At 36.8% G+C, this 14,056-nt stretch overlaps 1 protein-coding gene across 1 annotated transcript in view; it reads right to left on the reverse strand.

Moving 5' to 3' along the window:
- The window catches only part of LOC121629179 (cadherin-18), a 117,729-nt gene that overhangs the window by 12,536 nt on the left and 91,137 nt on the right, over positions 1–14,056 (reverse strand). The window contains exons 9-10 of the mRNA XM_041968774.1: positions 12,004–12,125; positions 6,946–7,063 (exon numbers count right to left, since the gene is read on the reverse strand). Of these exons, the coding sequence (XP_041824708.1) occupies positions 6,946–7,063; positions 12,004–12,125 (240 nt within the window). The remainder of the gene's footprint in view (positions 1–6,945; positions 7,064–12,003; positions 12,126–14,056) is intronic.

Genomic DNA, 14,056 nt, shown 5'->3' on the forward strand with positions numbered 1-14,056 from the left:
CACAGGTGGGTGGAGGCAATCAGTGTGTTTGTTGATTAACACCACAGTGAGATAGCCATCTGTAGCCACAGCACATCCATGTACAAGGGGTTAGAGTGCAAGCTTTCACAGTCATATTTGAACTCTGACAGCTGCCACTGCGTGACATTATCTCCAGAACAGAGCAGGAGACCACTCAAGAAATGAAGGAAAATATGTCTATAAGGAAATGTTGTCACCTTTAAATGATTATGGTGTTTGGTTTTGTATCACTTAAGAATTCATGTATTAGTATGTGAAATCCTCCAGGCATAGTATTCAGGTAGTACTGGCAAATAGCAGTGTTTTTCACTTTTCCAAAAGCATGATGAGAACTACTGCTTGCACAACCTTTGTATCACTTATGCTTTCCCGCTTCTCCATCTCACGATTTGAGATTTAATAAGATCTCATTACACACAATAAAAAAAAAAAAAACAAAACAAAAAAATAAATAAGATACTGTATGGTATCTCGCTTAACAGTTGATGCTGGTCACAGTTAGTGTCCATACAAGTTCCAGCAATTACAAATGCATGACTGCATTATATCAATCATATTCAAGGCATTTACTATACGCAAAATGCAAATATTTTTGCCTTACAGCTCACTTTTTGTAGAAAATAAACACTGTGATAAAGAAATAATTCAAACAAAAATAAATCAACAACAGACACATGCGTCGCAACCATGTCTCTACAGACTTCACACTTGCCTACACATGCTCTTAACTGCTTTCCTTGTGAACTTTGGTGGGTGTGTGTAGGTGCCGCTGATGGGAATCAGCTTCTCTCCAGTTGGCACTTGGAACTTAACAGAAAGTGTTGTGGTGCCACTATTTTGGGAATGAAAATATATCAGGTCACGATTTATATTTGGTGCATATAATGTTCATGTTGTAACTGCAACTGGGGGAGGAAATGTACTTTTTACTGCATGTGGTTTAGGGGTTGCAGGTATTTATATCAGTGCTATGGTTGTTCCTGTTCTTAGATACAGCAATAAATGAAATATTTTCAGATGTCAAAGAAACAAAAGGAAATTCATAGATTTGCAAAGATACTTAGTGTATTTACTTAACTGTTGACATTCTTCTTCTGTGGTTTTTATGTTGTGTATGATCCCTCCCTTTTCCATATTTTGCCTACAATATAACATTTCTGTTTAGGTTGATTGTTACATGTATTTGAAATTTTGAATTTTCTCTTGCTCTCTCTTACTCATCTATTTGTCTGCCACAATGAGGGCCTCTCTGTTTTTTGTGTAATTTATCTGATTATGAATTTTAATCTGGGGATATTTACTTGTCTGGCTATAACTATTTACTTGTCGGAGCAAAATTAAATTAAGAAAAACTACAATATCTCACTAAAGTGAATACACGCCTAACATTTCTGCAAATGTTTACTTAGATATTTTCATGAGACAACACCAAAGAAATGACCCTTTGATACAATGTGAAGTAATTAGTGTACAGCTTGTATAATAGTGTAATAGTTACTCTCCCCTCAAAATAACACACAGCCCTTAACGTCTAAGTGGAAATGTCTAAATTGAGCCCAATTAGCCATTTTCCCTCCCTGGTGTCATGTGACTCGTTAGTGTTACAAGTTTTCAGGTGTGAATGGTGAGTAGGTGTATTAAATTTGGTGGTTTTGCTATTAGACTCTCATACTGGTCACTGGGAGTTCAAAATGGCAACTCATGGCAAAGAACTCTCTGAAGATCTTAAAACAAACAATTGTTTCTCTACATAAATATAGAAATGGCTATAAGAACATTACCAACACCCTGAAACTGGGCTGCAGCATGGTGGCAAAGACCATTTTCTGTATTTCATGACTGACAAAAAGATCAATTGATATGATATCCTGACACAGAAAATCTTAAAATGTGTGTATTTTTTTCAACATTACTGTAAACACTGCTGCAAAAATGCAGCCTTAAAAAATGAGAAATGGCTCAGTATGTTTCCAATTTGAATAACATTTTATATATAAATTATTGGCCTTGCATTCAGAATAGCAAGCCATTAAAAGGCATGTTAGAATGCCTTTAAAAAGAAGCTTCTACATTCATTAAAGATTAGTCTGACTCAGTAGGACTTAATGGAACAGTGATGATGCAGTGATAAGGCATCACTGTTTTGCCAACTGGTTTTAGCTTATTCATGACATCCTTATGTTGTATTATAGGGTTTTTTCTGTTGTATTGAGCTAATTTCCTGTTGTATCCTTTTGCAGTAAAAACCAAAAGGCTAGTAAATGCAGCGCCATATTGGGTTGTTCTTTCTGGCAGCAACAAATTGAGTTACATTTCTGCTGTGTCTGCTGAGGCTCTCCAACACACACAATGCTTCTGTATTGCAATATTGATTTATTTATACCAGAAAGTTATTACTTTTAGCTTAAGAAAATAAATATTTAATATTTATTTATATCTTTGAACACTTTGATAATTTGATTTGTCTTCCAATCTGTAAAATGTTGACCATTTTTAGCTATTTTTATATATGTTTTGGCAAAACCAGGAAGCGACAAGCTGCTCAACCCTTATGCATATTCATCTGATAATAAGTGTTGAAGTTCAACATCCATTGCAAAAGAAGTCCGGATGACATAAAAGTTAATTAAGCGTCCTATGTATGGCTTGACAGCAATCTTCTCAACACAGCTGATTAACTGTAATATTGTAGGGTCCTCTGCATGCACATGGGAAGAAAATGCCTTCAGAAATCAATTGAACTACTTAAGTATGTGGTTTATTTAGAGATCATATCCTCAGTTTAATTGCCTTTTTAGGGGAAAATGTCATCAAATGTGACAGATAACGGGATCAAAGAGGCATTCAATTTTCAGTCATTGGAAAGTAGGCATGGTTGAGTTGAATATATGTAAAGGGACTTTAACAGAATGGGTTTAACACAAAGTGCTTTCCCAGAGCAAGTGAGCAGAATATCTCCCTTGTTTTTCAGCTTTAATGGTGCCATTAAAACGTTGTGGGAGTTTGACCTGTAGTTATTGTTGCACATCCAGCACTTTACCTAAATCGACATTCAGATGACAATTCAGAATTTATAGCAGCCCAGTTTCATTGTCACAAACAAAGACTTTAATTTTCATTTAAGCTAAAAATGACTTTTAACTGCTTTGTTTCTGAATTTGTGAAAGAGAGCTACTGCAGTTACGAGTCTCTATAGAGGAATAGCACCAATAGTAACAAGATAATGGCTTTGAATAAGTCCGATCGAGTTCGATCAAGCACTGAAAACGTCTCCCTGAAAAAACAAAACAAAACAAAAAAACTATTTAGGTAATGGGTTCTTTTAAAAGTCAGGATTTTGTAATTATCAGAAGAGAGAAGAATCAGTTTCAGATAAAATTGGTTATTCAGCTACAGAGATGGTTGAATGAAACCCTTTCTGCCTTATGTGAAAAATTGTGCACAGAGCCACAAATATTCAAGTTTCAGGAAGATCCTTTTGTGAGCAAACTGTAACTGAGATGGAAAGGAGGTCATGAGAGAGTTAGGGGTCTGAGTGACTGAGAGGGATTTTCAGCAGTTGCACAATAACAGAGGGAGGTATTAGGCCTTGGCACAGACCAGCTACCGACTGTTAGTCTGCAACAACAGCAATGAAAGAAGCTGCTTTGAGTGTGAAGAGCTTACTTTAATTATCAGACACACGAGTCAACAGTAGGGTGCATCACGCTTGTCATTTTATCCCGATACTGTGAACACAGCAAATAACTTCAAAACTAGTGGAAGCAAAAAGATGTGTTTTCTTAACCCCCTTCTTTTTTTATTAAATTCAAGTGGAAATGCAAAAATGAAGCCACATGAAATCTGTTTGCAGCAGCTTTACTTTTCAAAGAAAGGTTTGTGTAGAAAAGAACAGTGAGTAGAATTTAGATATATGATCGTTTACATTCATTTATCTTAGTGATTCATAAATTATAGAATAAATGAGTAAGCAAATTACATAGAAGAACAGGTCAGGTAGCAGAGAGCAATCTAAAAAGCTAATTAAGTTATTTTTCCAATAGTTTTTTTGCACATGAATGACACTTCTCCTTATTGAAAAGCTGCATATAATTAGGAAGCCTGAAGGGTTAGGGGTATATAATTAGAGAGCTTGAAAAGTGAATCTTAAAGAATCTAAAAAAAAAAAAAAAAAACACTTATTTCTCAGCAAGGCTAGTGTGTGAGTAATCTTGAACGAGGAATTTAACTGCTCCAGTGAAGCTACTCTCTGGTCAACATAACAAGCTGGAGGCTTTTCTGGGCAACAGCCTCTTATTTGTTCAAATAAGCAAATATGAGGTTTCACTAACTCTAAACATGGCCTCATCAAGTTAAAGAAATTAAGCTGCAAACATAAACTGGGAGAGTTCATGATTTAATAGTTGTATCCTGACAGGATTTTTAGCATAATTTCTGCAGAAAATGCCTTTATGTTACAAATAAAAGAGTAAATCTCCCCATATGGGATGTGATCTGGGACAAAAGGAGCTAAAGCATAAATTGAAACTTGCACTTCACTTTGCAGTTTTTGGATAATAATTTTGCAAGACTGGGAAATAATTTTACATGGTGGGTATTTTGACTTGAAATTAAGTTTTTAATCATTTGATTCACATTCTACACTCTTAGCAGATCTTGTCCAGCCTGTTCTCCTGGGTACTTAATAGTGCAATGAAAACAGACTCTTTATTAATCCCAAAAGGGAAAATATAATTATATGAAACAGAAGTAATCAGACACTTGCATGTAAGAATTGGCTCTAAAAGTATGCCCTAGTTCCAACATCCAAGAATATATTTTCCAAAGACAGTGATCTGAGGAGGGATTTAATTTCTTTAATCCAAACACCCCAACAAAAACACTGCAAGGATGATGCTTTTAAAATATTTGGACAATATATTAAAATTAAGTATCGCTGTTGCAGTTTTTGTCTCTTAACCGCACTACATTCTCTCAGTGTTTGTTACAATGACCAGGGAAGGTTGACAGCCATTTAAAATGCCTCATTACCCGGCATTCATCATAAACTACAGAATCACTGCAACACTTTTTCTAAGCATCATTCTTTAATACAGCATATGGCAAATTGGCACAAGATGTTATATATGGTATTGTTTTTTTTTTTTTTTTTTTTTTTTTTTTTGTTAAACCTAGAATTAACAAATATAGCCACAATGAAAAACCAAAATGCTGGTCCTTGAATGGTTAGGAAAAGAAGAGTGTAATTGCAGCTGGAGGCTTTACACTAAGCTCTGAATATTTTAATATTATTCTTCTTTCTTTAACAGTGAAATTGTTTTGGAATATTTAACACATGAAAATAGGTATGATGGGTTAAAATTAAAGTAAAATGAACATAGAATGATGAAATAAGGGTAGCATTTAATCCTTGCTACTAGTACGCTATCATCAATTATTCTGTCAAATTTTATTTATATAACACTTTTCATACATAACAACAGCAATAACGAAATATCAAATTAAAAAAATTTAACATCAAATCAAAAGTTAAAGATAGGCCTTCACATATCCAAGTATATAACCTAACCAAAATAAAAACACACCTAAATATTATCTTTCTCACCCTGATATAGATAAAGCACACAAAAGCCTCCCCACCCACCCATCAATGCTTTTTTCACAGACAAACTCCAATCCCCAATATTAGGCTTGATGCTGCTCTGAGGAAGCAATATCTTGGGGATTCATCCACACCGGGAACCCCCCCACCCTTCCGATGCCCACAGAAACCGTCACAAACAGGATCCACACAAATCATGGCTGGCCAGGTCCTACACTACAACCATGAGGATGCAGTGCAAGAACCCACCAACCAGTCAGAAAAAGGGCACTAACCGCGGCAGCAGCCCTGTAAACTTAGCAGGCATAGCCCCCAGCGTGGAGGATCACAATAAAAAAAAGTTAAAAGTAAAAAATAACAAATTAACCTAATAATAATAATAATAACAATAATAACACATTTAAAAAATCTAAATCTGAAAAAAATAAATACATTTTTTAAAAAATCCCTTATTTATTCCAATACTTGCAGGTTCAGTTACCAACTTCAAACCTTCTCTGGATTCTTTCCTCCTACTGGGAACTGGATTCTTTGGAGGAGCGTTTCAGTCGGTCCTTGCTGTAGTTTGATTCGTTTACCTCTATTTGGAGGAAGATGTGTGGAAGAGGTTGTGAGACAGAGGATGATGTCTCTCTGTGTTGCATTAAAACAGCATCAAAACTTCTTCTCTGCACCTCAGTTTCATAGAAGTAGGGACAGGAAAACTTATACTGGGAACCATTCAAGTAATTTGACAAAGTGCTAAAAAGACTTCTATCTTCTATAATCACATTAACGTTATTTATTTATATATTTATTTCTCTATCTCTTTCTTTGAGACCTTCCTTTCTGTTTTTATGCTGTTCTCTGGCTCGCCGATGCATCCGGAGTGCTGTGAACTCTCCTTCTCAGCGGGCAACCGTGAGATCGTCTGGCTGAGACCTTATGAAAGCCCTGTGATTACAGACCACCCTAGGGCTAGGTATTCACCTGACACTGAAATGGTTGCCATGGTAACACCTGCTGCTAGCCATGGGCAGGCACAATACACAGGAGCCGGCGAGAGGGAGCAGCTGAGTGGGTAATCCATTTGACAACACGATGCACAAACATGCCAAAGCTCTATGACTCCTCTGTTTCATGCAGACCAGAGTGAAAGCAGATCCCAGCGCCGCTTACCATACCCCAACGTGATGGAAAGCATATTATTATCGCACCTCAAAGGTATGAATAAGTCAGCACAGCTTATTGGAAGTTGGAAATGTGAGCAGTGCGGCATCCTCGGTAGGCTGAGCACAAAACTCATAAGAAATGCAAACAAACAAACTGATTACATTAATTACCTTCATTGTCCTTCAGGGTGAAGTTGGGATTAACTGGTATCTGGCTTGGTAAAGCAAAAGAAAACCGCTGTCCATTGGCGAAGTCATCCTTATCCACCGCTGCGACAGTCTGGATCACCTGTTGTTTAAAAAGAAGAAAAAAAAAAGAAGTTAATTCTATTTTCCACAGAGAACAATTAATTCCTTTCTCTAATTGAAGTCAATCACTAATTGCATGCCTAACAAAAAGCTGGTTTAGTTTCCAAAGACTCTCTTATTAGTTGTTGGTCATAACTGGCCAGAGTATCATTCCCTCTGACCCACAGCCCAAAGTTCCTGGAACATTTTTCCTTCACCTGTGTATGGAGCCTGAAGGCAAGTGTCTGCTCGGGATGCTTTTGGCTTCAGCCAAGGGGAAACTGGCATCTAACAATGACAGGGGGTGCTCTCAGGGCAACCTCACTGCCAGTTTTGTCAGACTGCTGTGCTTAATTGGTAAAGAAGCAGTAAAAGTGAAGAGAACACCACTGCTGACAGGGGAAAACACTAACCTGATGGTCTCTCTCACCATGGAAAGTACTTTTTATCAGTGTGACCTTAGGGCTGCTGTTGTGCTCCCAGTGTTTTTGCATGAGCCTCAGCCTTTAACTGTGGCGTATTAGAGCTTTTGTGTTTTTTTTTGTGCTTGATTCTACTTATGTGGATGCAATCGTTGACTGGGTAGCTGTGATGATACCAAAGTTAAGTCACAATGTTTTTCTTTTTCAAGAGAAAAACCGTGCTGCTCAAATAATCTGAACAGTGGATGTTTGTAAATTTTTCAGAAATGAATTCACATAGATAAACAGATAATATATCTGATTATAGAATCATAATATAATAAATATTAAATTAACAAATACATTTTCCGTATGATAGCGTAGTTGCAGCAGACAGTTTGGAAACTTGCAGGTCTTCATCCGTCCATTTGTAAAATGGCTGCATGAACATTTAAAGAAATGTATATTTTAAATTCATGACAGGTATACAAACCAAACACAGCAAACACAAGGGAAACATTGACGTCCGAGACTGAAGTAGAGACAACACACTTAAATATGGACTTTATTCATTGTTTGGCTGCTTGACATGATCAAAGTTATTAATTAGTGCTGTTTTATATCAAAATATATATATATATGATTTTCCAGTGAGCCTATTGTGATAAGGACATTTCTTGCTAATGTGTTTTTAAACATGGTTTTAACAGAACCTATAGTCAGCAACCTGAAAGTATAGATGAAACAGGATTCCTCTGTAAGAAGAAAAAAAAAAAAATAAATAAATAAATAAAAAACAGCAAACTGGCTGTTAGCAAATCTGCAACTCAGTCAGGCTTAACCCCATATGAGCCATGGCAGCTCTTATTAAACCCGTAGCCACCCCATCTATGCATATTTATTTGGTTCTAGTTTAAGAATAGGTCACATGTTCTTGCAGGGACTTTTTTGTGCTTTTGTCTTGATTTTTTGAGTATTTCCTGTATCTGACATGTAGCTTTTTCAGCTATGCAGCACATATTTTCAAAATTGATTTTAGTGTAAGTAGTAAGCTGCAAGTCCACCATTTCTAGCAATTTTCTCTGGCTGTATTGAACCACAGATTAGCTAAGCATAAATTTACAATTATTCTAAAACTAAAGAAAGCTCATTATTAATCATTTGCAGCTTTGTGATGAAGTGGATCGAATCTATCCAGCAATGGGAAAGGTGCAGTAGCAGTTTGATGAAGGCTTCTTCTGCATTGTACCTGAATTCCTTCACTTGGCTCATGGGAAATCTCCACTACAGTTCTACCTTAAGGAAAGAGAGGAGGCGCTCACTGAAGAGTTACCAGGTGCATATTAAATTTTATTGGCCATGCCAGTATTTCCAGGTTTCATATCTAATTCAGAACCAACATTTTGTCAACTTAACCCTATTGCTGCCTTCAGGTTTCTGCAACCTTTGAAATACCTGGTCTTTTTTTTTTTTTTTTGCATTCAAATTTTGTTTAGATCTTGAATATATTATATCACTTGCAGGTATCGACTTTAAAGCAGCTCTCATACACAGTTAAATACAATAAAGGGAACACTTAAATACACATCTTAGACCTTGATGAATAAAATGTTCCTGATAAACATCTTTATTTATTACATAGTGTAATGTGTTGAGAACAAAATATCAAAAGGAATCAAAATCATTAACCCATGGAGTGGAAAGATCAGATCACACACTGAGTCAACTTCTGTGGAAATTCTTAAAGACAATTCAAAATGAGGTTCAGTAGAGTGCATATTCCACGTGCCTGTAGGCATCCCCACAACTTCTGGGCATGCTCCTGATGAGAAAACGGAATTTCTCCAGAGGGATCTCCTTCCAGACCTGCATCAGGGTATCAGTCAACCCCTGGATAAGTCTATGGTGTGATGTGGTGGTGGTGGTGGTGGATGAAACCAGAGATGATGTCCCAGAGGTGCTCAGTTGGATTCAGGTCTGGTGAATGGGCAGGTCAGCCCAAAGCATCAATTCTGTTGTCAGGCAGGAACTGCTGACACACTCCAGCCACATGAGGACGAGCATTGTCATGCATCAGAAGGAACCCAGGGTTCCACTGGCTAGCAAATGGAGGTCTGTGTGGCCCTCCAAGGATATGCTTCCCCAGACCATCACTGATCCTCTGCCAAAGCGGTCATGCTGGAGGATGTTGCAGGCAGCAGAACATTCTTCACAACATCTCCAGACTCTCTCAAGTCTGTCACATGTGCTCAATGTGAACCTGCTCTCATCCATGAAGAGCAGAGGGTACTAATAATCAATCTGCTAATCCTGGTGTTCTGTGGCAAATATCAATCGGGCTGCACATTGTTGTAGGGCTCTGGCAGTAGCCTGTTCCTTTTTGAACAAAGGAGCAGCTAATGGTCTTGTCTATTGGTATCTCTTCCATTCTCAACACACAAATGGTTTTTACACCTGAAATCTGTCAGTGTGTTTAGGAATCTATGTTGCAAACTAATTTTTCAAAAGCCACTTAAGCTTTTTTGACTACCTGGTTAGAATCCAGTCTTTCAAAATGAAAAATAAATGTTCGTACATTTCTACCAAGTTATCTGTATGCCTTTTTATAGATTTGTTTTATTGAAATAAATACATTAGATTGTACAAAAATTCCTTTTAGTAAGGCTGTTGAAAAAGATAAGGTATTTGTTTGAACTACTTCCCGTAGCCTTCCTGGGAGTCATATGATGTTGCTGTGAAATGTCTTATAGACTGTTCTTTCTTAGGTTTTTCTTTTTTTTCTTTTTTGCCGGACAGCAGAGGGCGATTATGCCCCCCTGCTGTCTGGCATCCTGTGGATGATGGCATCCCAGGTGTGTGATGAGGTGTGAGATCATCCTTGTTCATTTTCCTCAGTGCTTACTTCTTTATCTCTATGGCCTTCCTGATCCAACAATGGTATCTGTTGCTTTATTAGCAGATGACTCTTTCTTCTTCCCAGTACACTATGTAGTTTTCTATTTCATAGTTTTCTGTTGAGCAGCTGGTCATTTTAAGGTTATTTTATTCAGTTCAAAAACATACCAGCATTCTAACATCTGGCTTTTTACTGCAAGAAGTTGCTGGATTTTTGGGGGTGTGAACAGGCTGGCCTGTGTGAGCGGCTGGAAACAGTGACCCTTAAATAAACAATTAAACATTCAGTGTGTGATTGCTGTGCCAAACTGTGAATTAAAGTGCAAAAGGTGCATAAACAAACTTATTACAATAATTATTCTACAGTCCAGGTAACGAACCTCTGCTTCATTACCTGGACCTTACTGTAATGTTTTTATGTTTTATGTAAAGCACTTTGAATTGTCTTGTACATAAAAATGTGCTATACAAATAAATTTGCCTTGCCTTGCCTTCGTTACAGGGGGGTCAGCTCCAGTCAGCATGATGACTGAGTGCACACACTCATGGAAGCTCTAAAATGGTCAGCAGCAACTTGAACAAAAAAAGGTTCAATTTAAAAAGGAAAAAAAAAGAAGACTATTTTCTATTTTATAGACAGCTAGCTTTCAGTCTTTCTTTGTGAGCTAATACCTGTCATTCAGTAAATAATATCTTGTCTGATTCTCTCAGAATGTGGTTTTATTGGGAAGTGTGGCTGAATGCAGCCTGCAGGATACAGTTAAAACCTTTATAGCAGTTTTTTTTAAGGTAACTCCAGCTGTGTTTCCCCTTGAATGATGAGTGTAAACTTGCTACTACTGGTATATAAAATTATATAATTAACTTGTACAAAGTAAGTCAAACACAAGAATCTGCATCTGCAGGTGATCTGTTGAAATCAAATTCCTTGACAGCTTTCAAAAATATTTCCACTGCTGTGGTGTGAACACTGAAAAGCAATTGAATTCTGAACCATTAATGAGTAACTTTATTCCTTTACATACAATATCTGCTGAATAGTTTTCTACTGTCTCCTTTAGTACATTATAATTCTTCTCACTTCATCCCCTGAGCTAACAAGCCTGGGGCTACAATGTAACCTTAATTCAAACTGAATACCAACTTTTATTCAAACTTTTCTTCAACCAGCTTTAAACTATTAAAAATGTATTAGATGTGTCTTTCCAGTCTTTACTCCATCATCCTTTACAGAACCACCCTTTCAGCTATTTCCATGTTGCTGATTGCTCTATATCTCAAAAACTTCTTAATTTGAACAAATCAAAGACTGAGAGCAAATTGGAATGAGCTTCGATTTGGAGCTGTCATGGTTTGCTGCTGAGATACTCATTTTGAATAAGGGATGATGAAGCAGCTCTCTCCAGTGCCTTCACAGCCGTTACAGCTCTGTTCTCGCTGAACAACCCAAAACGCTGATGGAAACAATAGTTCAGCACAGAGTGCGCAAAGTCAGGGAAATTGCTGTGGCTAATGGGAAGCTCTTCACACTTTCTTTTTGAGGTGTCTCTGAGGTCTATGAAGCTTTGAGTCTGTGAGGACAAAGGTGGCGAAAAATCTGAAAATGGTTTGGAGCATTTTCCAGATGAGTTTTAAAGACACTTACCTGTCCGGACCTTGAGCTCTCACACACAATGACATCTTCGTCTGTTGCTATCTCTGGTGGGTTGTCGTTCATGTCTAGAACTTGGACAGTAACAGGAACATGACTAAGAAGGTTCGGGTTATCTATAAGAAAGAGAGGACAAGTAACAAAGGAAAGTCAAATGAAAACTTTCATAGCAAATATTTGACACTTTAGTCTGGTACACACTGTGCTCTTTTCACTAGAAAATAACAAGAAACCATGCAATATGAAAATTATACATGCCCATAGTGCAGTGACTTGTCACTACTTTGGTTTTCGTTTAATTTAATTTGAGGTGGTGCCATGATTTAGTATATCAAAATCATTCAGTATTACAAAAGGCTTGAAAAACTGCATCAACAGCATATCAAATCATTAGCGTAATATGTATTAAATGTAATAAACCATTGAGAAAAGGGGTATGTTTTTCATAGACCTCATTTAAAGCCAAATTATTTTTTGTTAGCCTGAGAGTTGCCCCCCTGCAGGGTATTACAAAGAATGTAGCTTTGAGGCAGTTCAGCCTTCACACTGCTGACCTGCAGAAAAATGCTTGTAATTGCAGTACGCTTGTGATGCATTATTTCATCTTTGCAATCATAAGTTACTCTATTTTGTCATGTAAAGTATACTTTAGTAATCTGTTTTTGATATTTAACTAACTACAAGTCTTACATATTTAGGGTGTGGTGTTCTGACATAGATTTTTTTTCTTATAAATCGATCCAACACAACAAAAACTGAATTGAAGTATACATGCCTTCAGGTGGCCTTATAGTGCCAAGAGTGCTGAAATGTCAAGACTAATTACTGTGTGAGGACATGTCAGGCAGTCACAATACTGACTAATTTGTTCAAATTTACTGTATGACAAGTTATCTTTAACTTCAGACGTACATACTTGTGTTTAATATTACGGGACTTTGATAGTCTTTCACAAAATCATACAATCAGAAGGATATAGGAATTTTTTCTGGCCCTTTGAGCACAGTAGTTGACTGTTAAGCCCTGAGACATCTATATTCCTTACAGTAGAGTAGTCTTTACTGTGTGCCCTGCGGGAGTGAGCATATATTAACAGTATGAATGTGAAGCAGAACAGCAAGGAAAAGAAATTGCACACTTGGTCAGCAAAAACTTTAGCAAGTATTTGAAAAAAGTCACACAGGTGCACATGTCTTCTGGTAAATTATTAGCTCTGGATTTTTTCTTATTTTAGTTTTGTGCATACACGATTCTTGACTTATACTTGCTTTTCCTTTGTCTAATGAAAGCTTGACAGTGCATCCACTGTATTGTAAGAGTTTTATGTTTTCCATGTTAAGCACCAAGGTGAGCCAAGGGGGGAAAAAAAACCCAAAACAAAACAATGAAATAATTTTGTTAATCATTAGCTCACTTTATATTTCCTTTTTTCCCTTTTAAAATTGCTGCACGATAATTTGCAGTGAAGGGTGTGAGGTGCTTTGTCTGTCTCTGACGCAGTGTGGTAAAAATTTATAATAGCCTTTTGACGTAGTCTTGGCATGTAACTACATCCTTGAATACTAAAGAGAGGTCGAGAGATAAAGAGTAATTAGCATGCACAGTACCTGCCGGCTGGCAGGAGGGTTGCCTAATTGTGATTACAAATTACCCAAGTTAGCTGATAGCAAACTGAACAGTTGAAATTGGTTTTATTTTCCAATTAATTACAAGGATGTATAATTTCACCTGTTAGAATACATTCTTATCAATAATAATAAAAAAATCATTTTCTTCATACTTTAATTGATCATTTACATTGAAGTGAACTGAAATTATGCTTTACTGACAACTAAACAGGAATATCATAGCAAACCACAATATTGTTCTGGTTAACCACTGGAAATTTCAAGCAATTTCCTCAGCAATGAATCCAGAATTGTGCTTTTATTTTTTCCATGTTGGGCTTCATCATTTTGAAGTTAATTATATTTTAGCCCAAATAGACAAACAATTTGTTCTGGAAGTAAACATTTTGAGATTGGAAATAACCTGTCCATTTGAAAAA

The sequence above is a fragment of the Melanotaenia boesemani genome, chromosome 18 (assembly GCF_017639745.1).
Source record: "Melanotaenia boesemani isolate fMelBoe1 chromosome 18, fMelBoe1.pri, whole genome shotgun sequence".
NCBI lineage: Eukaryota > Metazoa > Chordata > Actinopteri > Atheriniformes > Melanotaeniidae > Melanotaenia > Melanotaenia boesemani.